This window comes from Eumetopias jubatus, unplaced genomic scaffold (genome assembly GCF_037043125.1).
Source record: "Eumetopias jubatus isolate StellerSeaLion01/CBP00866 unplaced genomic scaffold, mEumJub1_p1.0 scaffold_12, whole genome shotgun sequence".
Classification (NCBI taxonomy): Eukaryota; Metazoa; Chordata; class Mammalia; order Carnivora; family Otariidae; genus Eumetopias; species Eumetopias jubatus.
Genome location: NW_028274818.1, coordinates 100,659,335 through 100,685,998, shown reverse-complemented (window position 1 = coordinate 100,685,998; position 26,664 = coordinate 100,659,335). Strand labels below are relative to the sequence as shown.

Below are 26,664 nucleotides of genomic sequence, written 5' to 3'. Positions count from 1 at the left end.
GTTTTACCTCTGCTGATTGACAAGCAGCAAAGGGCCTTCGGAACGAAAGCGCCCCGCGCCCCCGAGAGCCGGGGCGGGGAAGGCAGGCGTTGGGCCGGCAGCTGAGCCGGGAGACAGGTAGCGCGCTCGAGCGCAGCGCCCCGCCCACGCAGGCCCGCGGCTCCCCGGCTCCGCCCCGCCCCCGCCTGCTCCTAGCCATTGGCGGCCCTCTGCGCCTTTGCCTTCAGCCAGTAGTCGACGTGGCCTCGGGCTCTTCCGCCGGGGCGTGGGGTCAAGGGTCACCCAAGATGGCGGCGTCCAGGAGGCGCTGAGGCCTGGAGCGGAGGATGGCGCTGGCGGCGCTCGCGGCCGGGGCTCGGCTGGGGCGGCAGCTGAGCCGGCCGGGCCCAGGGCTGAGGCCGGGGCGAGGGCACCGGACGGCGGCCGGGCGCTCGCGGAGCTCGTGCGAGGCGGACGCACCCGTGTTCCAGTACGTGGGCGAGCGGGCGGCCCGTGCCGACCGCATCTTCGTGTGGGGCTTCAGCTTCTCGGGGGCGCTGGGCGTGCCCACCTTCGTGCTGCCCAGCGCTGGGCCCAAGCACCGCGCCGGCTCGCGGCCGCCCCGCAGGATCCAGCCCGTGCCCTACCGCCTGGAGCTGGACCAGAAGGTGCGGGCCGGGGCTTTCTCCCTCCGTCGCGCCCTCCGGCCTCCGCCGCTGCCCCCCCCCCCCCCGAGGCCCTCTGCGAGAAGTTGGGAGGCTGGGTGGTCCAATGTCGGGGAGGAGGACCCTCGAGGGGGCTGCAGGCCCGGGAGGGGAGGGCGTTAGGGCGCTGCTCACATTTAACGAGTGGCCGAAACGTGCCCCTGTCGGGCCAGACAGGCGTCATTCGCACGTCACCCCCGGAGTCGGGGTTGTCACCACAGTCGCAGTTTAATTTCGTTGTGGTTACAGAATATACTTTCTTTAATTTCAGCCCTTTTAAGTATTGAGACTTTGTTTTATAGGCCAGCATATGGTCTTCTCTGGACAATGTTCCATGTGTGCTTGAAAGGGATGTGTGTTCTGCTGTTGGCTGGGCGGAGTTGATGTCAGGTCACGTTAGTAACTTCTTGGTGGACCTATTATTTGCTCCAACTGCTGTCCACCACCTCAGGCAGCTGCAGTGTTCATCGTTAGCTGCTGATTGTTTTCAACAAATATCCCTGGGGAAAAAGGCTGTTTGCACTGCGTGATATCTGGGTCAGGTCAAATAAATAGAGCCTTGTGCATGGGGTCTTCCAGGGAACCACCAGACAGATCAGGATGAGAATGCTCTGGGAATGGAGCTTTTCTTCTAAACCCTTTCTGCCTCTTCCAGTGGCTGCTAGGCTGCCGGTTTGCGCTGATTGTGAGCTGTTGCCTTTCAGAGCTACTGCAGAGCTGAGCAGAGGTGGATGGGAATAGGTCAAGGGGAAATGCTGCAAAGCTTGCTCTTCTTACTGAGACTCAGCTGCTTTTCTCGAGTAAACATTCCCTAGATTGTTTTAAGTCTTTGGTTGATTTCCAGAGTTCTGAAAAAAATGATTCTGACGTTGGCCAGTGTTCTCTTTGCTCCACCATTTTCACTGATACCACTCAATCCATGTCCTTTTAATGTAATTACTGATATGGTTGGATCACATCTGCCATCTTGCTATTTATTTCTTTAGGTCTTTGGTTTCTCTGCTCGTCCTTTGCTGCCTTCTTTTGTGTTGAATAGGCATTTTTGGGTACCTTTTAAATTCCTTCGTTGGGTGTTTTGCCGTATATTTGAGGTTTTTCTTGGGATTACAATATGTATCTTAATTTGGCACAGTCTATGTTAGGTTATTAGTGACCTAATTCTGAAAACAAAAACAAACTATAGCAACTTTGTTCCAATAAAGCTCCAGTTTCTCTTCTCTCCCTTGTGGGGTTTTTGTGATATATATTTACATTTTAAGCCTAATACTACAACTTTATAGTTATTATTTTATGCAGTTGTCTTTTGAATCATTTAAGAGACAAAAAGACAAAAGATATTCATGCAGTGTTTTCTAGTTACCTTTATAATTACTTTAGCTGGTGCTCTTCATTTCTTCTGATTTTTTTTTCTTTTTTTGTTACCATTTCCTGTCATTTCCTTTCAGCCTGAAGGACTCCTTCAGTACTTGTCAAGGCAGGTTTGCTGAATTCTCTTTGTTTGGGAAGGCCTTTATTTCTTTTCTTTTAAGGATAGCTTTGCTGCTTACAGAATTAATTCTTGGTGGACAGTTTTTATCTTTTCAGCACTTTGAATATGTCATTCTGGTTTCTGGTCTCCCTTGTTCCTGATAAGAACTTAGCTATTAATCTTATTGTTGTTCTCTTGTCCTTGATGAGTCCATTTTCTTTTGATACTTTCCAAGATTTTCTCCTTCTGAGATAGACGAGAATCGGCGCCTTCAGGCTTGTATGGCGATAGACTTGTTAACAGTTTAACTGTGACTTGTTGAGTAACTTTGATCTGTAGATTTATGTTTTTCATAAAATTTGATAAGTTTACTGGGCGCCTGGGTGGCTCAGATGGTTAAGCGTCTGCCTTCGGCTCAGGTCATGCTCCCAGGGTCCTGGGATCGAGTCCCTCATCGGGCTCCCTGCTGGGTGGGGAGCCTGCTTCTCCCTCTGCCTCTCTCTCTGCCTCTCTCTCTCTCTGACTTTCATGAATAAATACATAAAACATTAAAAAAAATTTGGTAAGTTTTCTGTCATTATTTTAAGCATTTTTTTTTTTTGTCCTTTCTCTCTTGCCCTCCTGGGGTTCTCATTACATAGATGTTGATAACTTGATATTGTCTCATAGGTCATAGGTCTCTGAGTCACTGTTCTTTTTTTTTTTTTTTCCCTGATCTTCAGAATGAATAATCTCAGTTGATATTTCTTCAGGTTAACTGCTTCTTTCTTCTGTCATCTCAAATTTGCTTCTGTGCCTGTTAGTGAATTCTTTATTTTGGTTACTGTATTTTACAACTCTAGAAATTCCATTTAGCTTTTTAATGTTTTTATTTCTGTATTCAAATTCCATAGTTGTGAAGACATTGTCGTCATATTTTCCTTTAGGTCTCTATAAATTTTGTATTTTAAAGATCTTATTTATTTATTTATTTTGAGTAATCTCTGCCCCCAACGTGGGGCTCGAACTCACAACCCTGAGATCAAGAGTTGCATGCTCTACGGATTGAGCCAGCCAGGTGTTCCTTCTTTAAGTTTTTTAAACATGGTTTTATTTTTTATTTATTTTATTTTATTTTATTTATTTATTTTTAAAGATTTTATTTACTTATTTGTCAGAGAGAGAGCACAAGCAGGGGGAGTGGCAGGCAGAGGAGGAAGCAGGCAGAGGGAGGAGCAGGCTCCCAGCTTAGCAGGGAGCCCGATGCGGGGCTCCATCGCAGGACCCTGGGATCATGACCTGAGCTGAAGACAGACACCTGACCGACTGAGCCACCCAGGCGCCTCCTAAACATGGTTTTAAAAATATTCTTTGGGGGCGCCTGGGTAGCTCATTCGTTAAGCATCTGCCTTCGGCTCAGTCGTGATCCCAGGGTCCTGGGATGGAGCCCCGCATCGGGCTCCCCTGCTCGGTGGGAAGCCTGCTTCTCCCTCTCCCTCTCCCCCTGCTTGTGTTCCTTCTCTCACTGTGTATCTCTCTGTCAAATAAATAAATAAAATTAAAAAAAAATATATTCTTTGAACAATAGTTTATTGAAGTCTTTGATAAATCCAACATCTGGGTCCACTTAATGTCAGTTTCTTTTGGCTGCTTTTGTCCCTCCAGTGTAGGTCACACTTTCTTGTTTCTTTGCATGCCTTGTACTTTTTGGTTGAAAACTGGACTTTTTGGTGATATTTTATAGTTTTGGAATCTGATATTTTTCCCTTGAGATTTTTTTTGTTTGTTGGTTTTCCTTCTTTTTTTTTAGTAACTTTTGTGGACTTCACGTATAGAATCAGTCTTCCATGCTGTGCGTGGCCGCTGATATCTTTGTTCAAGTTACTGATCTGTGTCGTTCCCCAGACCCCCCTTTCCTTAGCTTGGCTCCTTGAGTGTTGCCCTCTGTCTGCATACCTTTAGGGTCAGCCAATGATTTGGGCAGAGGTTGTGCACACTTTAAGCTTATAAGGTTTCTGCCTTCTACCTTTGATTCTGTGTAAAGGTTGGGTACCACATTCAAAGATCAGGCTGTTCTCACGTCTGCTTCAGCTTTACTTGGTACAGGGTCCTCAGGTCTCCCGTGTTCACTCGCAGTTTCCCAGTCAGCCATGGATGTGTGCAGAGCCTTCTGTGGCAATTTTACTTCTAGGAGCTTTCCGTTATACTTCTGCCTGGTCTGCCTCTCCTCTTGCCCTGGTCAGGATTATAACCTCAGACTGGCCAAGTTGTGGATTTTCCTTGTTTGTTTCTTACTGAGTTCACTACGGGCATGAGTTTTCACCTTCTACCCCAAAGTAAGTGGCAACAAAGTTGATGGTTTTCATGGTCAACCCTGCCGTTTTAAAACATTTGTGCTTGGGACGCTTGGGTGGCCCAGTTGTTTAAGCGTCTGCCTTCGGCTCAGGTCATGATCCAGGGTCCCGGGATCTAGTCCCTCGTCGGGCTCGCTGCTCCGCGGGAAGCCTGTTTCTCCCTCTGTCTGCTGCTTCCCCTGCTTGTGCTCTCTTTCTTTCTGACAAATAAATAAATAAAATCTTAAAAAAAAAAAAAACACAAAAAACACATGTGCTAGCTCAGTTGGAGTTGATGGAGCACCCCAGACGGGAAGTCTGCAGATTCCTGCTGTTGTTGCCTTAAGTTCTTGTTTCTCCTTCTTCTTCCCCCCGCTTTTTTTTTTTTAAGTTTTATTTATTTAAGTAGTCTCTACACACAATCTGGGGATTGAACTCACAACCCCGAGATTAAGAGTTGCAAGCTCTTCTGACTGAGCCAGCCAGGCGCCCCTCCCTGTTACCTGAAGTTCTAGCAGTCTTTCACAAATAAACTTTTCTCAGTTTATTTGCCTTTGATTTCTCCATCCCTGAAATGGTTTTTTTTTCTTTTAAGTTTGTCCAGTTTTTTTTTTAATTTTATTTATTTGAGGGGGAGAGAGAGAGAGAGAGTCTGCACGTGCACACACATAAGTGGGGAGAGGGGAAGAGAGAGAGGGAGAAGCAGACTCCCCACTGAGCAGGGAGCCTGATGCAGAGCTCGATCCCAGGATCCTGGGATCATGACCTGAGCCAAAAGCAGATGCTTAACCGACTGAGCCACCCAGGTGCCCCAATACTATGTGTTCTTTGATTGGGCAAACAGCCTGTCATTTATTGCAGAGAAAACTTGATACCACAAATCAATTCATGCTTTATGGGAACTCTTTTTCAGATTTCATCTGTTGCCTGTGGCTATGGATTCACACTGCTATCCTCTAAAACTAAGGATGTGACGAAAGTTTGGGGTATGGGGCTCAACAAAGATTCCCAGCTTGGATTTCACAGGAGCCGCAAAGATAAAAGTGAGTGTGCTCATCTTGGCTTCTCTGGGCTGTGATTGGTATGAGGGAATTTCCTTTGGTTTTCAAGAATATGGTGACACAAACCAGACTAGCAGAGCAGAAGAGATGGAGTCTTACACGGATATTATTTGGGACCATCTGGACTAGATTGATTGTCAGCCTCTTTGGTAATAACACTGAACCTTTAGGCAGAAGAGCCTTTAGTGATAAGTAAAAATGTTCCTCTTATTGTGCCTGATTTATAAACTTTTTTTAAAGATGTTATTTATTTGAGAGAGAGGGAGAGTGTGTGTGTGTGTGTGTGTGTGTGTGTGTGTGTGCACGCAGAGGGAGAAGGGGAGAGAAAATCCCAAAGCAGACTCTGCACTGAGCATGGAGGCTGATGTGGGGCACGAGCCCAGGATTCTGAGAACATGACCCAAACTGAAATCAAGAGTTGGATGCTTAACTGTCCAAGCTTCCCAGGCACCTCGCCTGATTGATTGATTGATTGATTTTTAAAGATTTTATTTATTTATTTGAGAGAGAGAGAATGAGAGACAGAGAGCATGAGAGGGAGGAGGTCAGAGGGAGAAGCAGACTCCCTGCTGAGCAGGGAGCCCGACACGGGACTCGATCCCGGGACTCCAGGATCATGACCTGAGCTGAAGGCAATTGCATAACCAACTGAGCCACCCTGGCACCCTAGATTTTTATTTTATTTTTTAAAAATTTGTTTGAATCAGTATCCAGATAAGTTCCAGACGTTGCAATCAGTTGATAAGATTTTTATTTTTTATTTTTTTTTTAAAGTAGGTTCCTCACCCAACATGGGGCTTGAACTCAGGACCCTGAGATCAAGAGTCCCATGCTCTACCGACCGAGCCAGCCAGGCGCCCCAGTTGCTAAGACTTTTAAAAGTCTTTTAAGTCTATTTAATCTTTTTTTTCTTGAAGCTTATTTACTGAAGAAATTATATTGGCAACCAACTCAGCCAACTGTATTTGTGAAACAAAGAAATAAAGGCTTACTTTTTTTTTAGAAAAAAGGAAAGAAAAGAGAAGAGGGACACCTGGCTGGTTCAGTTGGTAAAGTGTGCGACTCTTGATTTTGGGGTTGTGGGTTCGAGCCCTATAGTGGGTGTAGAGATTACTTAAAAATAAAATCTTTAAAAACTAAAAAAAAAAAGAAATCACACTGTTTATCCTGTAGAATTCTCCCGTCTGGAGTTTGCTGTGGTTCTATTTAAACTCCTGACAGCTGTATTTACAGCCAGGTTCCCCTTAAATGATACGTATTTACTGCTTCCCAGGCCCTTAGGGGTCTATGCAGAGAGCAATAGGAGATGTGTACGCTAACAACATTGTCCATAGAGTGACTTCTAAAAAACTTTCCCCTTGCTTATTTAAAAATGAAAATTTTCAGGGGCGCCTGGGTGGCTCAGTCGGTAGAGTGTGCAACTCCAGGATCTCAGGGTCATGAGTTTGAGCCCCACGTTGGGTGTAGAGCTTACTGTAATTAATTAACAAATTAATTAAGAAAAGTTTCATTTTAAAGATTTCATTTTATTTTCAAAGTAATCTCTACATTCAACATGGGGCTCGAGCTCACGAGCCTGAGATCAAGAGTCTCATGCTCTACCGACCGAGCCAATCAGGGGCCCCTAAAATTTTCTGTTTTGACTAGAGAGCTTATTTGCATACTTCAGAATCCTACAGGTGCAGTGTATATGGTGGAAAGGCTGCTTTCTGCCTCTGTCCTCCCAGCGGCACAGTTTTTCTCCCTGAAGACAACCTGTGTTAACAGTTTCCAGTTTCTCCTTCTGGAAAGATGTGATGCGTATGCAAGCAGATGCTTCTACATATTCTTTTCCCCACTTTTTAATACAAGCGGTATCGTTACTGGTTAGTGGGTCTTACAGGAGGAAAATGCCATCACTCTCCTTAGATGCAAATGGTGTTAATGACACGGGAAGGCTCATTGGAGCCAGTGGGGTGCAGCGGGTCCGGGCCTGGGGCCTGGGGCTCTCGTCTTAGCTCTGCCACTAGCTTATGTGCCTTGACGAGTCACTCTGATCTGTGACTGTGGGGCATTGTGGCGGTTGGACAGCATGAGGCTGTGACTCTCCGTCTGTGTGACGCACCGTGAACTTGCGCGTTCTTCTTTCAGCCAGGGGATACGAGTATGTTCTGGAGCCTTCGCCCATCCCACTGCCCCTGGACAGACCTCAGGAGACCCAGGTGCTACAGGTCTCCTGCGGCAGAGCCCACTCTCTCATCCTGACAGACCGCGAAGGAGGTGAGTTGGCCTGTTCCAGGTTCATGGGGCAGCGGGGAGCCCTTGGCCTTGGCTTGAAACTGGTTTGTTTGATGGAACCACACATAGTGAGGCTCCTGGCATTTCCCGAGCAAATCGGGAGGATGGCTCACTATCACCACATTGGGCAGATCCTGCCAGCTCTTTTATGTTCTCTGCTCTCTGCGATTCTTCGAAAACCTCAGGTATTAATAAATGTGACAGTGCACACCAGGCCGCCTGAGCGAGGCCTCCCACCCACTGCCTTTGCCGTGAAGTCACTGAGCCGGGCTGTGCGTGTAGACGATGTTTTGTGTTGTACCGAAAGGAGCCTGTTTGCCAGCACTTTTTCAGCTGGTGAGCTTTCAGAGTCCAGATAACACGGACTCTCCCGAAGAGCGATTGTTTCCAGGGAAAGGCCCTCTTGACTAAATGTTTCCAATTTCATTTTCTGGCTAAGTGTGCTTTGTGGGAAAAGGCAAAGGTGGTGTTCAGGAACTCTTTCAAGAGCAGCTTTGGCGGGGCGCCTGGGTGGCTCAGTCGGTTAAGTGTCTGCCTTCGGCTCAGGTCATGATCCCAGGGTCCTGGGATCGAGCCCCGCGTCGGGCTCCCTGCTCAGCGGGAAGCCTGCTTCTCCCTCTCCCACTCCCCCTGCCTGTGTTCCCTCTCTCGCTGTGTCTCTCTCTGTCGAATAAATAAATAAATAAAATCTTTAAAAAAAAAAAAAACAAAAACCTTTGGCATGGAGGGCAACCTCTGGTGATAGGTCCAGGGAGTGGGGGTGCTGGGGCCTTCCCCGGGGGGTGCTTGCCTCGGAACGTGGCATTTGTGAGAGGTGGAACGAGGACCTGCAGGGGAAGGCAGAGGGGACCGTCAAGGTGGCTCAGGCTGTTGCTGCAGGGCCAGGCCCCAGCGCGCCTGTGGGTGAGCCTGCAGAGGCTGGGGGTGTTGGGGAAACGGGTGCTTAGGGGGAGTGGTTGGACTAAGACCACTTCCGAGACCCCCTTTGCAAGGCCTCACGTTCTGGGATCCCATGAACCTGCAGAGCTGATTTCATTGGTGGTGTTATTCTTCAGTCTTTAGCATGGGAAACAATTCTTATGGGCAGTGCGGAAGAAACGTGGTTGAAAATGAAATTTACAGGTGAGTTCCCCAAAGGACTTCCCCAAATCGTGTTAAGCATTTAACATTTCTCGTGTGGTTACTAAGTGATAGACGCACAGAGCAGGAAATGGCATGCTTCCCCCTGCTTGAGAGGGGCGGTGAGAAGTCACTGGAAAGCTGTGGAGGGTATTGTTCCGTTGCGGGTTGAACTCTATATGGTAGCTTGGTGGAAGGGAGGGCGGTCGGGTGTTGATTGTGGTGTGTAGAACTTCTTTTGAATTAGTTTTTTATTTTTACCAAATTGATTAACTTTAAAAATTCTTCTCTGTTCCTTTCTTATTTATTTCAGTCTTTTTTTTTCCCTAAGATTTTATTTTTAAGTAATCTCTACACCCAACGTGGGGCTCAAACTCACAGCCCCAAGATCAAGAGTCACATGCTCTACCCGTGGAGCCAGACCCTTAATTTATTTTGAACTTTAAAAAAATTCCCCTCTCCTTCCTCACATTATGCTGTTGGGTCTAAATACAAGTCTCACCTCTGGCAGCATATTAAAAATCACCAAATGTGGGGGACACCTGGATGGCTCGGTCTGTTAAGCGTCTGCCTTTGACTCAGGTCATGATCCCAGGGGTCTGGGATCAAGCCCCGCATTGGGCTCCCTGCTCAGTGGGGAGCCTGCTTCTCCCTCTGCCATTCCCCCCTGCTTGTGCACTCTCTCTCTCTCTCTCTCTCTGACAAATAAATAAATAAAATCTTAAAAAAAAAAATCACCCAAGGCGGTGGGGGGGGGGCACCTGGTTGGCTCAGTCCGTAGAGCATGTGACTCTTGATCTTGGGGCTGTGAGTTTGAGCCCCACATTGGGCATGGAGCCTATTTAAAAAAAAAAAAATCACCAAAGGGTTTTGTTTTGCTCTCATGCCTAGGCCTACCTCTGCCCTATATTTGACTTTGAGAGTTTCCCTAACAATTACTGTGTGCATTTGGGGTCTGTCAGTTAGGGGTGACGGGCAGGGGCAGAACCACACTTGAACCACACTTACCTTGACCATATCTCTTGCTTCTCCCTAAATTGCTCCTGGCTTCAGCGAAAGTCACAAAGTCAACAGAATGCAGGACTTCGATGGGCAGGTGGTCCAGGTAAGAGGCACATGCTGAGAGCCACTCATCCAGCCCTTGGGGGTGCCTTTGCAGGGGTGAAAGGTTGGGGGGGGTGATGGCAAATTGGTTAGGGCAGTTCTCTCAATTAATAAATTATTTTAGTAAAAAGTATTGCCTGCCTCCTGTAGGTCAGGAGGGTATTGGTTTCCACTAGGGTTATGGGGGTACAGAGTTTAATAAGGTCTGGGGGGCTGACACTCTAAGAGGGAGGCACAGATTAAGCTAGCTGTGTGTGTGTGTGTGTGTGTGTCCCAGGCTGTCCATATCTCGCTCGCTATTTTATTTCCATCCCTGGTGCAGTGCCTGGCACGTGGTCAGTACGTACAATAAATACTTAAATACATAAGCGGATGCTTACAGGAAGGGCCCTGAGAGCACAGAAGGAGAATTGTTAAGTCTCCCAGCGGTGGAGTGAGAGGGGCAGGAGGCATCGTGGGAGATGGCGGAGGCGTGTATCAGATAGACCAGGGCTGGGTGGTAGGAAAGGTGTTACGGCAGAAGGGTGGGGCAGCCTGGGGGCCTGGAAGGGAAGATGGGGAGCTAGTGACAAAGATCGGAGGCCAGTAGGGGGGCTGAGGAGGGGAGCGGGGAGGGGTGAGGCTTATGGAGGAGGGGACTAAGCAGGAATAAGATGCGGGAGCCGCGCGGGGCGGCCCGTTGGGCCCAGCTGGCTCACCGCTTGGGAGTGGTAGGGAATGTGGGGGGCTTTGGGTCCATCGATCGACCAGGACACTGGGCTTCCGAGGATTTCTCTTCAGCCTCACCGCTGTTCATCTGACAGGTGGTTTGTGGCCAGGACCATAGCCTGTTCCTGACGGACAAAGGAGAAGTCTACTCTTGCGGCTGGGGCGCCGACGGGCAAACAGGTAGTGGGCCCTTCCCCCCGGCCATGGTGCCCTAGGGAGCTGGGAGCTGTAGGGTGAAAAGTGAAAGCCCCACTTGCTGGAGCTAACCACGGTTAACAGTTTCCTGGAGCCACTCCAGAAACGAGCTATCACAGGTGACACCTTCTGTGGCCTCCCTGCCCTTGCTTGCTGGGCTTGGTGTCCAGCCATGCAGGCCCCCTGCAGTCACTTCCTGGAGCCGGCCTCCTCTTGTAGCCCGAGGGCCTTGACACAAGCCGACCTTGCCTGGAGTGCCTGTCTTCGCTCTCCTTCTCATCCGTTAGGGCTCATCTTGGGTGTCCATCTCTTCTGGGAAGTCTCTCTGGGCCATCTTTCCTAAAATGACTGGCCTCCTCCCTTTTGCAGATTTTCCGTATCCTGCTCCTTTCTTTTGTACTCCTTCCCAATTTGACTTATTAAAACAAAAACAAAAACAAAAAAAACAAAAACAAAAAAACCAAACTTTTTTTTTTAAGATTTTATTTATTTATTTGTTAGAGCGAGCACAAGCGGGGGGAGGGGCAGGCAGAGGGAGAAGCAGGCTCCCCGCGGAGCAGGGAGCCCGACGCGGGGCTCGATGCCAGGACCCTGGGATCATGACCTGAGCCGAAGGCAGATGCTTAACCGACTGAGCCACCCAGGCGCCCCTGAGAGTGACCATCTTTTTTTTTTTTTAATTTTTTTATTGTTATGTTAATCACCATATATTACATCATTAGTTTTTGGTGCAGTGTTCCATGATTCATTGTTTGTGCATAACACCCAGTGCTCCATGCAGAACGTGCCCTCCTCAATACCCATCACCAGGCTAACCCATCCCCCTACCCCCCTCCCCTCTAGAACCCTCAGTTTGTTTTTCAGAGTCCATCATCTCTCATGGTTCGTCTCCCCCTCTGACATACTCCCCTTTTCTTCCTCTCCTGTTATCTTCTTCTTTTTTTTTTTCTTAAAATATGTTGCGTTATTTGTTTCAGAAGTACAGTTCTGTGATTCAACAGTCTTGCACAATTCACAGCGCTCACCGTAGCACATACCCTCCCCAATGTCTATCACCCAGCCACCCCATCCCTCCCACCCCCCAACCACTCCAGTAACACTCAGTTTGTTTCCTGAGATTAAGAATTCCTCATATCAGTGAGGTGACCATCTTTTTATAAGTTCACAGATCTGGCTTGTTTTCTGTCTTCCGAAACATGCACTCTGTTCTTTGCCCATTTGCTGACTTATTTATCTTTTTCCTATTGATTTTTAGGCATTCTTTATCCTCTCCCTGTATTTTTTGTGATTCTAGTGTCACACGTGTTTTTTCCCAGAGCGGGGCTTGCCTTTTTGTCCATCTGCTTCAGTTTTGAATTTTAACTGTGTTTTTTTCATTGCTTATCACTTCCTTTTCAGATTTACCTGGCCATTTTCGATAATCTCTTATTCCTGCTTTTGTTTCTTTAAACATTGCCCCCAGTTCTTTTTTTTATTTTGTTGGTTCGGTTTACTCTGACTCACAGGGGCGTCCTTCCTTGTGTGTTGAGTAACATTTGACCGTGGGCTCCTATTTTGTTGAATTGAACTTGCGGAAACTGGAAGGGCCTAAATGGAGATGCTTTCCTCCGGAGGGGGTTCAGGTTGGCTTTTGCCTCTTGCTAAGGGGTGCTTCGAGTCTGACGTTGCCCTGGGTCCCATTGAGGAAGCCTGGTTTAAAGCAGGGAGTCAGGGGTGTGCAATCTGCCTTGGTCTGCTGCCTGAGACTCCCCTTCTGTCACATGCAGATGGTGACATGTGTCCCGATAGCCTCTGGCCCGCCCTGCCTTTTCCCCTGTTCACTGTCTACCATGCCAGTGGGCTAGTTTAAGCTTACTGTTATTTTGGGGGGTGTTGTGGGGGTTGGGATGGGCTCTGGGAGATTTCCTTTATTCTCTGGTAAGCCCAGCGATGGTGCATTGGAGATCGCTTGTTGCAGCATTCCATGTGTGTATTCTCATAGGGTCCCCGGGCCTCATTGTGTCGTGCTGTTCTGTCTCGTAAACATTTCTAACTTGAATCAGACTTAGAAAGCCTCCAGGGTTTTAAAAATAAACGCTCACTCTTCTGTTTGTTCCTCCTCTGAGAAAGCGTGGAGAAGGAAGTTGTAGCGTGCGCAGAGGACCAGATCAGCCTTGCCGAGCTGATACTTGTAAAGCATTTAACACCGTGCTCGGCACATAGGAAGCCTGTGGAAGTGTCTGTTCCCAGAGTCAGTAGCTGGGAGTAACGCTTGGCCGTCGTGGCAGGTCTGGGCCACTACCGTATCACCAGCGTGCCCACCAAGCTGGCCGGGGACCTGGCCGGAGTGAACATCGTGCAGGTGGCCACCCACGGTGATTGCTGCCTGGCCGTGTCTGCTGAGGGCGGCCTCTTCGGTTGGGGGAACTCGGAGTACCTGCAGCTGGCCGCCGTTACCGACTCCACACAGGTACGGGTCGCTCACAGCGCCGCCTGGGAGGTGTGGAATTACAAAGGGTTACGGGCGTTTATAAGAGGCTCTTCAGGGGCGCCTGGGCAGTTCAGTTGGTTGGGTGTCCGACTCTTGATTGCAGCTCATGTCCTGGTCTCAGGGTCGTGGGGTTGAGCCCCACGGTGGGCCCCGTGCTCCGTCGGGAGTCCACTGGAGATTCTTTCCCTTGCCCCCTGCCCCTTTCCTGCTTGTGTGCGTGTGCATGGGTCCGTGCTCTCTCTCTTTCTCTCCTCAAATAAATAAATCTTTAAAGAAAACAAAAGCTTCTTCAGCGAAGTGTGATGTGGGACGTGCTGTTTAGGCCCGACCACCTGTAAGACCGCCTCTTCCTGGCCAGTGTCTCAGAGTCTGGAATGAAACCCGGGGGTCAAAGCCATGGTTATCCAGCCTCCGATGCGGTAGTCCTGCCGTAGAGCAGGCTGTTGGGTGCGCCTGTGCGCCCCGTCCCAGTCTGAAAGGGGTGGGAGTTCCCATGGTGTCCCCATGTACTTCCTGTTGCCGTGTAATATACATGCCACGCAGAGTGTGCAGGTCACAAGTGTGCACCTGGCTCCCCCCCGCCCCCCAGGCAGCAGGACACGCACAGTACTTCAGGAGCCGCTGCCTGTGGCCTGTCACCGCCCCCGCCTTCTCACCGAAGGGAGCCACCCTCACTACAGTATGGCAGGGTTTTAAGCATGAAGGGGAATCGCAGATAAAAACAAAAAGTAGAGCTCACTGCATGATGACTCTCCATATATCTCTCACCTGCATTCAACAGTTCTCAACTAAGGGCCTGTTTAAGAGAACAGACAAAACCAACCCCCGCCCCCCCAGAAACCCAAGACATAATTCACCGTTTTCAAGTGTAGAACTTAGTGGTTTTTAGTGTAGTCATGAGTTGTGCAGCCATCTAATTCCAGAACATTTTCTTTGCCCTCCTCTCCCCCCCCAAAACAAGCCCATGCCCCTAATGGCCAGTTTTTGTTGCTATCTGCTTCTCTGCCCTGGATTTTTTTTTTTAGAGAGAGAGAGCATGTGCATGGGGGGTGGGCAGGACAGAGGGGGAGAGAGAGAGAGAGAGAGAATCTCAGGTAGGCTCCACGCGGAGTGTGGAGCCTGATGCAGGGCTCGATCCCAAGACTCTGAGATCACGATCTGAGCTGAAACCAAGAGTCGGACTTCAACCGACTGAGCCACCCGGGTGCCCCTGCCCTGGATTATTTTGCAGTAAATCCCAGACATATTTTATCCATAAAAGTTTCCATATGTCTCTTTAAAAGATAAGGACTACTTAAAAAATATATTTTATTGCTTAATACTGTCAAACTTCTGACATATACAGAGGGTTTTAAATATGTATTTTTTTAAAGATTTATCATTTTAGAGAGAGAGAACACGAGGAGGGAGAGGGAGAGAGGAAATCTCAAGCAGATTACTTGCTATGCACAGAGCCTGACAGGGGTTTGACCCCAAGACCCTGAGATCACGACCTGAGCTGAAACTGAGAGTCGGTCGCTTAACTGACTGAGCCACCCAGGTGCCCCTGCCCTGGATTATTTTGCGGTAAACCCCAGACGTCATATTTTTTTTTTTTAAGATTTTATTTATTTATTTGACAGACAGAGATAGTGAGAGAAGGAACACAAGCAGCGGGGAGTGGGAGGGGGAGAAGCAGGCTTCCTACCAAGCAGGGAGCCCGATGTGGGCCTCGATCCCAGGACCCTGGGGTCATGACCTGAGCCGATGGCAGATGCTTAACGACTGAGCCATTCAGGCACCCCCAGATGTCATGTTTTATCCATAAAAGTTTACATATGTCTCTTTAAAATATAAGGACTATTTAAAAAATACATTTTATTTCTTAATACTATCAAACTTCTGACAACATACAGAAGGTTTTAAATATGTATTTTTTTAAAGAATTATTCATTTGAGAGGGTGAGAGAGTGGGTGGGGGGCAGACGGGAAAGAAAGAGAGAGAGAGAATCTCAAGCAGACTCCCTGCTGTGCATGGAGCCTGACACGAGGCTCAATCCCAAGACCCTGAGATCATGACCTGAGCTGAAACCAAGAGTCGGTTGCTTAACTGACAGCATCACCCAGGCAGCCCTTAAATATGTATTAATAAAGAGATCAGCCCAGAGGGAAACTAAAGGTCAGCGAACAGGATGAGGAGAAGCATTCCCTGTGGTCTGGCCCAGTGGCTAGAAGCCGTTGCAGATACGGTTCTGAGCTTCCTAGTTAAGCCAAAGCAGAGAAGAAAACACGCCCATTTAAATGATTCATTGTTTCTATAAGATAAACAAATAACATGTTCAGGAAAATTGTTGCTCTTCCTGCTCCCAAGTCCTGAGAACCTGTGTCCCACAGCCTTTCTGTGGCAGACAGATCCAGGGTCGTGGCAGTTACTGCTGCATAACAAATGACCCCAGCCCTTCCTGATTGCACCCAACACACATTTATTATCTCACAGTTTCTGTGGGTCAGGCATCCAGGGGTGGCTTAGCTGGGTCTTCTGGCCCTGGTCCCTCGAAGGCTGCGGTCATTTGAGGGTTCAGTGGGCAGAGGCTCTACCTCCAGGACCACCCTGGTGGTTGTTGGCAGGACGCAGGTCCTCGCGGACCTTTGGACTGGAGCCCCAGTTCCTCGCTGGTGGTGAGGCAGCTACTAGCTGTTGGCCCAGCCTTCCTTGGTTCCTGGCCATGTAGGCTTCTCCATATGGCAGCTGGCTTCATCGGAGCAAGCAAATGAGAGAGCAAGTGAGACGGAAGCGAGCGTTTTATCATTTAATCTTGGCAGTGACCTCCCCTGGCTTTCACTGGCATTCTGCTCCTGAGAAGCTGGTCATGAGGTCGAGCCCCACACCAGGGCCCGGGGGAGCGGCGGAGGGTGGGCACGTGGGTGTGACTAGCAGGAGGTGGGGGTCACGGGGACCTTGTGAGGAGCAGCCCACCACAGCCGTGACTCGACCGAGGCCTGAGCCTTGTCCTGTCTCGGACAGCGGGCTCTGTGCTAGAGCGTTTCTTGGTGCTTGCTGAGGGCGTCGTGCCAGAGCACGGTCAGGTAAAGATGCTCTGACAGCCTCACCCCATCCAGGCGGACATTTCCTGGATCAGTGAGGCCCCTTACTCCTTTTGCGTCAACTTCGGGACTCTTACCCTCCGGCTGTCCCCATTTGAAAGCCTATCTATAAAGATTCCTGGCCGCCCCTGCAGCCCTTAAAATCTGTCTTTCCAGAGTTATCCCTCAGTAGGGGCACCACGACCAAATCCCGCTGGAAAGCTGAGTTGGCCACACTTCATTCTGCAAACCCCTGACCCTCGTGTCTCTCATTCCCGGCAGCAGATCTGGCCCCTAATTCATAGAGAAAACATATGCTATCAGATATGGGTGCCCTCAGTTTCCCACTCTGCGTCCTCCACCCTCCGGCCCTCCCCCATGATGCGATTCTCCTCCCGCCTTCCCAGGAGCCCTCCCCCATCTGCTGAGCCTTCTTCCCCGCAGCTCCAACCTCCCTTTCTCCACTGGTCCATCCCCATCTGTCCTTCCACCCGACCCATGCGGCCTCCACCTGCAGACGCCCTGTGTGGACTTCCCGCTCTCCGCCCACACTGCTCTTCAGGGGTCCACACGTCTGTATCCCCAGACATTTCCACTCGGCCGTCTCTGGGCGCGGTGAACTGCGCATCACCCACACCCCGGTCCTCCACTGTGTCCCAGGTCCCCTCATGTGGCCTCTGGAAATCCTCCTCTTCTTAGTACCCCTGCTGGCTCCCCGTTGTGTTCAGGAGAAAGACCAATTCCTTACGGGCCCCACGACCTCCTGCCGACCTGGGCTCTGTATTGCCCCTCAGGCCTCCGCTTCAGCCTCTCTGACCTTGTTCAGGCCCCCTGAAGGCGGCCCGCTCACCCCTTGCCCCATGCATGGGCCAGCTCCACTCCCGCACATGTCCTCTCTCCCCTTACCTGGTCACCCCTGCTCATCCTTGAGGTCTCAGGATAAAAATGAAGCCTTCCAGGTCCTTCCCTGATGCTCCTTCCCGCAAACTAGATCAGGTTCCCCGACATTCACTCTCTGAGACCCTGGACTCTCCTTCATTGCATTCAGTGCAAATTAATTTGGGGTTAATTTCAGCTGGCCTCTTACCTTTTCCAGTGGACTCCACTCTGAGAGAGGGACCAAGTCGCTTCCCCCCTGTTGAATCCCAGCACCTGGTTAGATCTTTAGTGTATCTTGGACATTTAGGAAATAACTTACAGATTGAATCAACGAACCGGGACTTCTCTACTTTGTACACGAGATAGAGCATTTCCGAGCTCTCACTGGTTTTGTCTTCCTGACGGTGTGGCTCTGGTTTTGATTCAGGTGAACGTCCCCCGGTGCTTACCCTTCTCAGGAGTGGGGAAGGTGAGGCAGGCTGCGTGCGGCGGTACAGGCTGCGCTGTGTTAAATGGTGAGACCCTCCTGTGGGTGGTTCTCTGGGGAGCTGTAGGTGGGTTGGATGGGGGCATGGCTCAGGGTGCGCCGGAGCCTTGGCTGCAGCCCTCAGCTCGAGGGAGGGAAGGGAGCGTGGCTGTGGGAAGGCCTGCTTAGACTGGGCTCAGTTTATCATAGACTGGTGACGGAGGGTGACATTCTTGACAGAAGGATAGTAGCCATGATTCAGATGTAGACAAACAGACAGTGACGGGACCGAGTCCTTCTAACCTCTGTAATAATAGCAGACCTCCGGAATCTGCTCCTGCCTCTCCTTCGCCTGGGCCGGAGACTCAGCCCTGCCTTCCCCAGGGAGGCTGTGCCAGAAGACGCAGGGCCGAGAGGAGAAGGGCCGTCGGGTATGGATACCGAGGCCCGTGGCCCTGGGATCAAATGTCTGGCACCGCTGAGGAGCGTTAAACCTTCTATGACCAAAATACTCATTTCTGAGACTTTTAGGAATCTGGCCAGAGGTTGGTTGTGTACTTGGCTTGCTCTCGTGATCGGTGTGAAATGCAGAACATCTGTGTGGGAAAAATCGCCCTTCTGAGCCTCCCCTGTGCTCGCCCGGCTGCTGGGTGACGGATGACCTGGGCCCCTCCCGGTTACGCTCCGGATGTGGGAAGTTTGTGTCCTGAGATGGGTTAGCTGGCTAGACGTCCTCCACAGGCAAGAATTGTAAAGAGGAGAGAAGAAACATTATTTTAGATCTCTGTCCGTGTGTTCTTGCCAAGCAGGGAGGGGGAAAAAAAAACCCATCCGCGTGGATATAGTGGATCTTGGTGGTGCGGTCTGAATTTCCAGTGAGGGCGGGCTGTACTTGGTTCGCCTGACTGACCATTGTGTTTGCTATAATGCAGGAGAAGGACATGTTTTCGTCTGGGGCTACGGAATTCTTGGGAAAGGACCGAACCTTGTGGAAAGTGCACTTCCCGAGGTGATCCCGCCCACTCTCTTCGGCCTGACGGAGTTCAACCCGGAAGTCCAAGTTTCCCTCATCCGATGTGGCCTCAGCCACTTTGCTGCCCTGACCAGTAAGTGGCCAAGCCCGAGCGACCCTGGGGGCTGGCAGAGCTTAGCTGTGTCAGGTACAGCGTCACGCTGCACTCTCCCTTCTCTGTGTGGACCCTTCCAGAGAGCGGCTAAGCCACGAGTTGCTTGGCCTTGAGGTCGTATGATGTGCATCTTCTCTTTATCCTGGAGTCGTGTTTTTGGTTCATTTGGTTTGTGGTCAGGCTAACGGTAAAGTGAGTTTTCTCAAGAGGGCGCCAGTCGGTGGTAGGAGATGGGTGCCAGAGGAAGCCAGTAGAGGGGTCTGGCGAATCCACGGTGGGTAACCAGGAGGTGATGTGTGGGACAGCAGGAGGCGGGTCTGGAAGCCCATCCTGTGGTTTCTCGGAGGCCAGTCTGCCCGAGTCCTCCAGAGGGATCAGAGGCCAAGGTGGAGGTTTTCGCAAAGCATTGCCAGATTACAAAGCCATAAAATGTCCCGTGACTCGCGGGCGTCTGGCTGGTGTGTCCACTGTGTCTTACTCCACCTCGGTGAGCGTTGCTGGTTCGGTTTGCCGCTCTGTCGCTGACTTGAATAGTCAGGTTGAGCTAAATTCATTTCACGTTGTGATTCTCAAGTAAATTCGTGGTTTCCTTGCGATTAGAAAATCTTCTCATTTCATGGGAAGTAATTGTTTTCTTTTGAAACATCTGGGCTGGGATGATGAGTTTGGGTCGTTCCGAGTCACGGGAGTTTTTTGAAGCTGGTTTGCTTGAGCCAGTGAGAATCCGTATGGCCGAATTCTGGAGGCAACAAAGATGTATTTTCCAGGATGTTTCCGGGCTTAAACTCTGTGCAGAGTCACATTCTTGGAAATCCATACGAAGTGTTCGACTGGGATGGACTGTTTTCTGCTTGCTGTCATGCCGTGTGGCTGCTGTGGCTCCCGTTGATTTTCCCCAGGACCCGGTGGTCACCTTCCACGTGCCAGTTACTGCCCCTCAGTAGGGGGAGCGTCAGAGCTGGGGTTTCTGCCCTGTCTGTGGGCCCAGCATTTGCATCCTGCCAGCTGGGGGTTCTCATTGGTTGGTTTACCCTGAGGTCTGTTCATGTTTTTTTTGGGGGGGGGCAGACTGATTTGTTCTGCCGAACAGATAAAAATCTGAGGCGGGAGGACCAAGGAGGATGATGAGATCAGAGGGCTCTGACAGCTTGTAACGAAGGGACTGTAGGTGGTGCCCTGCCAGGGCTGGGGGCCCATCCCGCAGGGTGGCATTTCCAGGGCCCCCTGTGCCTTCAGTCTGCTGGGCTGTCTTCCAACCTCATGGCACTTTTTACAATTTGTAAACACCATTTTTACAGTGAGGTTTGCTCACTTGTCTGGGTCTTGCTCTTTGACTCTCCACAGCCCCGTGAGTACAGGGGCCATGCCCGTTCAGTCGCTGCCCTGTCCCAGCTCCTAGCACACGGACGAAGACGAAGACTATGGGCCACATAGAGGCGCCGGTCACTGTATCTCTTGACCCAATGGTTCCGAGATACGGAAACCAGACAAGGAATGACAGGTCATCCTCCTTCTCACCCGGTCAGGGCGTGACCTGGGCTTGAGGGGGGCTCAGCTGTCAGGCCTTGAGGAGGGGGTGTGCAGAAGGGGCGAGCAGAGCGGGCTGTGTGTGGAGCCGCCTGGCCCCAGAGCACCGCGCCTGCGCCAGTGCCCCACGTGACGGACGCAGCGCGCATCCATTCAAAGGAAAGCATTAAGGCCTGGTAGAAATTGAAATTGAACAGAGGGCCCTGTTGGTCCCTGGTTCTAGAAAGCCTGTTCTTATGACCCTCCTCCTAGAGACTTGCTCTTGGTCTAGCCCCAGCCAAACTACCATTTTCCTTTCTTTGCAGACAAAGGAGAACTGTTTGTGTGGGGCAAGAACATCCGAGGGTGCCTGGGCATCGGTCGCCTGGAAGACCAGTATTTCCCATGGAGGGTAAGGCTCTGCAGGGTGGGCTTGAGGGCGCACCCGCGGCGCGGGGCTCCGGGGCTCCACCAGCGTGCAGCTGGGCTAGTGCCAGGGCCCTGGGAATGGCTCCCCCTCTCAGGTCCTGGCTGCTCCCTCCTGCCCCGCGGCTTCAGGGGAGGCCCCCATCATGGTGAGGAGCCAGAGCGGGCGCCCAGCTCATGGCTCACTGCCCTTAGCTCTGTCCCGGGGCCTGCTGAGTGAACGGCCTGCCGGAGCGGGGAGCAGCCTGGCCGAGGGTTCCAGTCCCTTGGCGCTCTGGAAGAAGCCTCATCAGAGGCTGTCCGTGGGTACGTGGAGTGGGGAAACAGAGGCACGCCAGCGCCCCAGAGAGGAGCAGGCCGCGTGCAGGCCGGGCGCCGTGAGGCCCCGAGAGGGAGAGATTGGAAATGACAAAGTTGGTGTGCCAGGAGCTGTTTACAGAGGCCTGTGTGGAGGAACATTTTACAGCGAATTGAAAAGAGAGCAGAATGTTTAATATTTAGAGTACCACAGGCACCAAAGTAAAAAAATAAAAGCTTTCCTTAGGGAGAGGATGCAGTTATACAAAAAAAGGCTCATTTCAAAATTAAAGGGGAAAAAGGTTCCTTCCTAAATTATAGTTTATCTCAGTATTGTTTACTAAGTTCTCCTAAAACAAAACAAAAAGCTCTTCATATTTTTGCAAACAGAACATATGTACGTGGTATAAGAGGTATTATAAAAAATAAGTCTCCCATCTCTTGTCCCAGAGGCAGCCACTGGTACTGGTTTCTTATGTTTCCTTCCAGACGTAGTCTGCATCAAGAGGCGTGTGCACGCACATGCTTAAGTGATCTTCTTTGAAGGTTGGATTTTAATAGCGTGTTTTGAAATCGTGTAAAGCATTTTTTTTTAAAACCTCATGTGAAAATGCAAAAGCAGTGTATAACTTAAATAAAATCAGGATTTGTCTGTCAAAAACCCTCTGTAAGACGTTTTGAGGCACCTCCGTATTTGGGGGGTTGTTTCCCTTGGCCGTGGGCTGTCCTGGTTCCCAGTGACCTCGGTAGGCCCTGACCCCTTTATAAAAACCGGAGGTGCCGTCTCTAAGAAAACAGGTCAGAATGGGGGCTTTCTGTTTGCTGGAAAGAAATGGTTGTGCACCGGAGTTGGGCACAGGCTGGTTGGTGCTCGCTCGCTAGTCCCCAGCCCGGATCCCCCTTACGGGGAGGGAATGGGCGGCCGCTTGGTGGACAGTGGGGGGCAGGGCAGGTGACACGAGCGTCGATGATGTGGAGGCCCCACTCTCTTTCATGGTAGTTCCTTACTTCTCGTTGAGGGGAAGCTTGGCAAGCGGCAGAGCGGCTGGGTTTTGGATGCACGACCGCTCTACCGGGTGTGGGGGGCTCCCCACCTGCTTCCCTCTCCCCCACATTACAGGGAAGATCACCCATGCAATCAGATTTGGAATCTGATCACGCTGTCCTGTCCAAATGGCCGGAGGTTGGTCCCGGCTGTGGGGCCGGAAGCACCCGGGTGCTGAGGCCACTTGCTGTCCAGACCGGAGCCCCCCCTCTGCAGACTCCTTACTCACCAAGTGGCCCTCTGGGAACGTCACTCCCGGTACCCCTGCTGTGAGGGAGGGGACACCCCGGGCTGTGTCCCCGATGGCTGCTCCCCCTGGCACACTGGCTGAGCCCTCCATGCTTGTGGGGTTGGGAGGACCAGCCGAGGAGAACACCTTCCAGCATGGTGCTGAGGACCTGGCCCTTGCTGTGCTCTGGGGGCCAGAGCTGTCAGCCTAGGCTCTGGGGGATGGTGGTGGCCCAAACCGGGTTTGGGATCAGTGGGGTTGGATTCCTTAAAGATCAGATTTGCCTCATATTGGGTAGTGGGATCTTAGTCCAGTCTGTTCTTTTGCACTCGTTTTTTTTTTTTTTTTTAATGACAGGTGATTTTTATTCTTCAAAAATTTGTATTTTCTTATTAATCTTTGGTGGGGGGACTGTCATATCACTTTAGAAGTATTTGAAGAAGGGAAAAAAAAAAAAGAGTAAAGCCCTATCTGTAGCTCCTGCAATGGCACTGAACTAGTTATTCTCAGACTCCCAGAGCCCGGGCTGCTTTGAAAGTCTGAAGGCCCAGGGAGTGACACCTGCACTCCCCCCCCCGCACCCCGCCCCCCACTCAAACCTCTCTTTCCGGAAGCTTTCCTGAAGGTTACCTGCCGCACACTGACACAGAGCTCCGAGGGTCAGTGGGCTCTTCAAGGCCACTCATCCCGTAAGAGGCAGGGCCCAGAGTCAGACTCAGGTGTGTCTGACTTTGACACTTCACTGTGGTGCCCTCCTCTGTGAGGGCCCGGAGCTGGAGAATCAGGTCCCCAGTGGTGGGGAAGAGGCGGGGACATGCCCCCCAGGTCTATACAGGGGCCCCCTCCGACCTACCTGGCGGCCCCGCTGGATCAGGCCCCCGGGGCAAGCGTTTGAATGGCCCTCCCCCATCACCCACCCACAACTGCGCTCTTTCCAGACGCACATCGTTGCCTGTCTGAGGGGGCAGCGGTGCCGTCCCGCGTGCCGGGCGCCTTGCTTTCGTTCCATCCTCAGGACAGTCTGCGAAGCCCCCCACCGCCCCCCGGCCTGCAGCTGTGGTCGCTGACTTCAGGCATCGACCGGGCTGCCCTGTCTCACGGCCTTGCAGCAGGTGGGGCTGCAACGTGAACGTGGGGCTCTGGCTGCAGACTCTGCAGCCCCTCGCTGTGCGCCCTCGGGTTGGCCCGCTTGGGGCGCACGGGCTGGCAGGCCCTCTGGCTGCCCGGCCTCTTCCCACACGGCCCCGGGCCCCAGGCGGGGTGTCTGGGGGAGCGGACGTGTCGGGGCCGCGAAGGAACTTGCAGATGCAACCAAGTCGGGGAGCAGCCAGTTCAGGGCTCCTTCTCAGCCCCCCACCTTTCTCCTGGGGGCGTTTCAGACTTTGTCGTCACGAAGAGGGACATTCCTGATGCTGCTCAAACTTGTAAGAGTGTGTTAAGGCTGGATGTGGTGCGGTTTTTGGAACTGTTTCCCTTTGCAAGAATGTAGCGAGTGTAAATTGGTTTAGAAGAGACACTTCATTTCACCTGGATGAGGACACATCACACCCATGACCAAGCGCAGTGTCATTTTGGACCCCGGAGACCGTCAGAGACCGAGAGCCCACACGCCGGGGGGAGCGGGGACCACGGGGGCCCAGGGGCCTCTGAGGCCAGCCTCGGCCGCGACCATCCTCCCAGTGTGCCAACCAGGGCCAGCTGGTTACTCTGCTGGGGGCTCTAATGGCCAGAGCACTCGGGGACGAGGACCGGGGTGCTTAAGTGCAGCAGCGTGGGGCCCGGGGAGCGCCGCGGGCGGCAGTCTCCCCGGGAAGGTCAAGATCGCGTGCTCTAATGGCCCGGGGAGGTTGCTAGGAGTTCACCTGGGCCCATCACCACAGAGGCGGCGCGTTTCCTTCTGCTTCCATGGCCAACCTGGACTGCTTCCTGCACCTCCAGGCCTTGGCGAGGAACCGGGGGCCACTGCTGCACGTTTGTTCAGTGGTTTCTGTGATAGGTGTCACTAAGCACGTTTGTTTAGGGACGGAGGGGCAGGCAGCACGGCTCGCTTGCTAGCGTCCATTTGCCTGGTGGCCCGGAGCCCTTAACGGACCTGTCTCCCCGCGCTGCGGGCCCCGGGCTCTGGGGTCGCCGCCATCGCCGCTGCCCGTGGGTGTTCAGGCCAGGCCGTCTGGATGAGGCCTCCCCCCACCCCCGCCCCGCCCCTTCGCTCACTGAGTCCACAGGCTGTGACAGATCCCGCTCCAGCTCTCCCACTGCCTGGCAGAGCAGGGCCACCAGGGGAGGGTGGCCGAGTTGGGATCTGCGCGGACGGAACAGCAGCATCAGCATCCGGCAAGGGTCTGAGCGCTCGGCCTGGCAGGATTAGTGACTTACAAACTCCCCCCTGAGAAACACGGTTCTCGCCGGTGCTGCTGGTGCTTGCATCGGGAACCTTGGGAGCGACGGCGGAAACCAGTTAAAAGGGGATTCCAGTTCAGAGGGAAGGTGGGAATAAAGGGGCAGATGCCGACGGGGGTGGGGGTTAAAAGGTACCTAATACTGGGGCGCCCGGCTGGCTCAGTGGGCGGAGCATGTGACTCTTGATCTCGGGGCTGTGAGTTCGAGCCCCACGGCGGGTGTAGAGATTACTTAAAAATAAAATCAGGAAAGAAAGGGATTTAATATCTTTTAATTCTTTTTCACTGAATGTCGTTTTATAATGTAGCCACGAGAGGGTCTTACCTATTGAAAATAACGATAGTAATAGTCTAACCAGAGGAAGACAATCACCCCTCCTCTGGAGAACCGGCCAGGCTCTGGGGACGTGGAAGTCCTTGCATCGTGGGCACACCCGGGGCTGGCTGCGGTTGCCGTCGCCAGGGCCAGCCTGTTTGACGGGGAGAGTCATTTTAAAGGCCAACCAGCCGGAGCCTCTACATCGGCCTGAGGGCTGCTCCCTTGGGTGGGCGCTGTTGGCAGGACTGCTCTCACGGCCTGTGGCCCGCTCTGTGACACAGCAGACCTTCCTCCTCGAGGGTGCACATCGTTTGGGAAACCCCTGGCCCGGAGCTGAGGCTGATGGCGCGCGCGGCTATAGATGCCGGCCGGGGGCCTCCTTCCCAGAGCAGGGGTTTCTGGCGCTCCAGGCAGCCCTGGGGGTGATGTCGAGGAAAGGTCACTGAGCCCCTGGCTCGGGAGCAGGTGTTGACCTCTGGCGGGGTCGTGCACAGGGGGGAGTAGCCTCTGGGGGAGCTGCGGGCTCCAGCAGCCTCTCCCGACGGGTGGGTAGGAAGAGTCATGTCTGCCATTGGCTGGGTGGGACGCTGGGGTGACTGTGCGCTCATCGGAACCGCCCTGCTGGCTGGGTGGAAGCATCCCCATCTCTGGGGAAGGGAGCCAAGGCTCGGGGAGGTTAAGTCACCCACCAAGAGGCAGAGCCAGGCTCAGGCCCAGGTTGGGCCTCCTCCAAACCATGTCCCCTCACGCTGTGCTGGGTCTTGTTTTGCAGGTGACCATGCCTGGGGAGCCCGTGGATGTGGCGTGTGGTGTGGATCACATGGTGACTCTGGCCAAGTCTTTCGTCTGAAGCCCCTCCCTGACCTGCTTGAGCCCGGAACCTAGCCTCAGAACCACTGGGACTGCTTGGCAGAGGCCCCTGACGGGGCTCTTGCTAGGGGTCAGAGAGGATCCGGGCCCTTGGTGACACGTGATGCTCTCTGCCAGTGCCCTTAGCAAGAACGGACGGGAAGTCCCGGGACTCAGGGTCCCTCTCCGGCTGAGGGTGAGACTGGCTGCGTTCACCGCGGGATGGCTGTCCTCATCAGGCCAAGCACCAGTGAGAGGGATCCCTATTCCTGACCCGAGCAGCTGGTCCGGGGGAAGCTTAGCTCTCCGGCATGCCATTTTGTTTGTTCTTAAAGGTGGCCCGACGGACTCTTAAGTGGCCCGGTGGGCTTTTGTATGTAAGCCTCCGACCACAGCAGAGCTCATGGTGGGTGTGTGGGCATCAGGGCGAGCCCCAGCCTGACTGAGGGAGCCGGGCTGAGAAGCCCCTGCAGGAGTTAGAGCGAGGCCAGGTTCTCGTGCACCGAACACGCCCCGCAAAAGCTTGTCTGGAGGGCCAGCCTCGGAGAAGAGATTCAGAAATTGTGGAAAACAATTTGAGGTAGTAACATAAACTTGGCCTTTCGTTTAAAAATGTCTTTGAAAAATCCCTTTTAGAATAAAGTCTATTTTCTGCCTTTTTA

General features: G+C 52.1%; 1 protein-coding gene across 2 annotated transcripts; it reads left to right on the top strand.

The window, feature by feature from the left end:
• Positions 1-262: 262 nt before the first annotated feature.
• Positions 263-26,664, top strand: RCC1L (RCC1 like). 2 transcript variants are annotated; one of them, XM_028110171.2, is made up of 11 exons: positions 263-647; positions 5,377-5,506; positions 7,655-7,783; positions 8,857-8,923; positions 9,974-10,025; positions 10,828-10,912; positions 13,195-13,376; positions 17,767-17,854; positions 18,738-18,911; positions 20,765-20,850; positions 25,926-26,664. In XM_028110171.2, exons 1-11 carry the CDS (start codon positions 327-329, stop codon positions 26,001-26,003), a joined length of 1,392 nt encoding a protein of 463 aa, XP_027965972.1. In that variant the 5' UTR covers positions 263-326; the 3' UTR covers positions 26,004-26,664. The 2 variants fall into 2 exon arrangements, with proteins under 2 accessions (XP_027965972.1, XP_027965973.1); XM_028110172.2 differs by lacking the exons at positions 13,195-13,376; positions 17,767-17,854.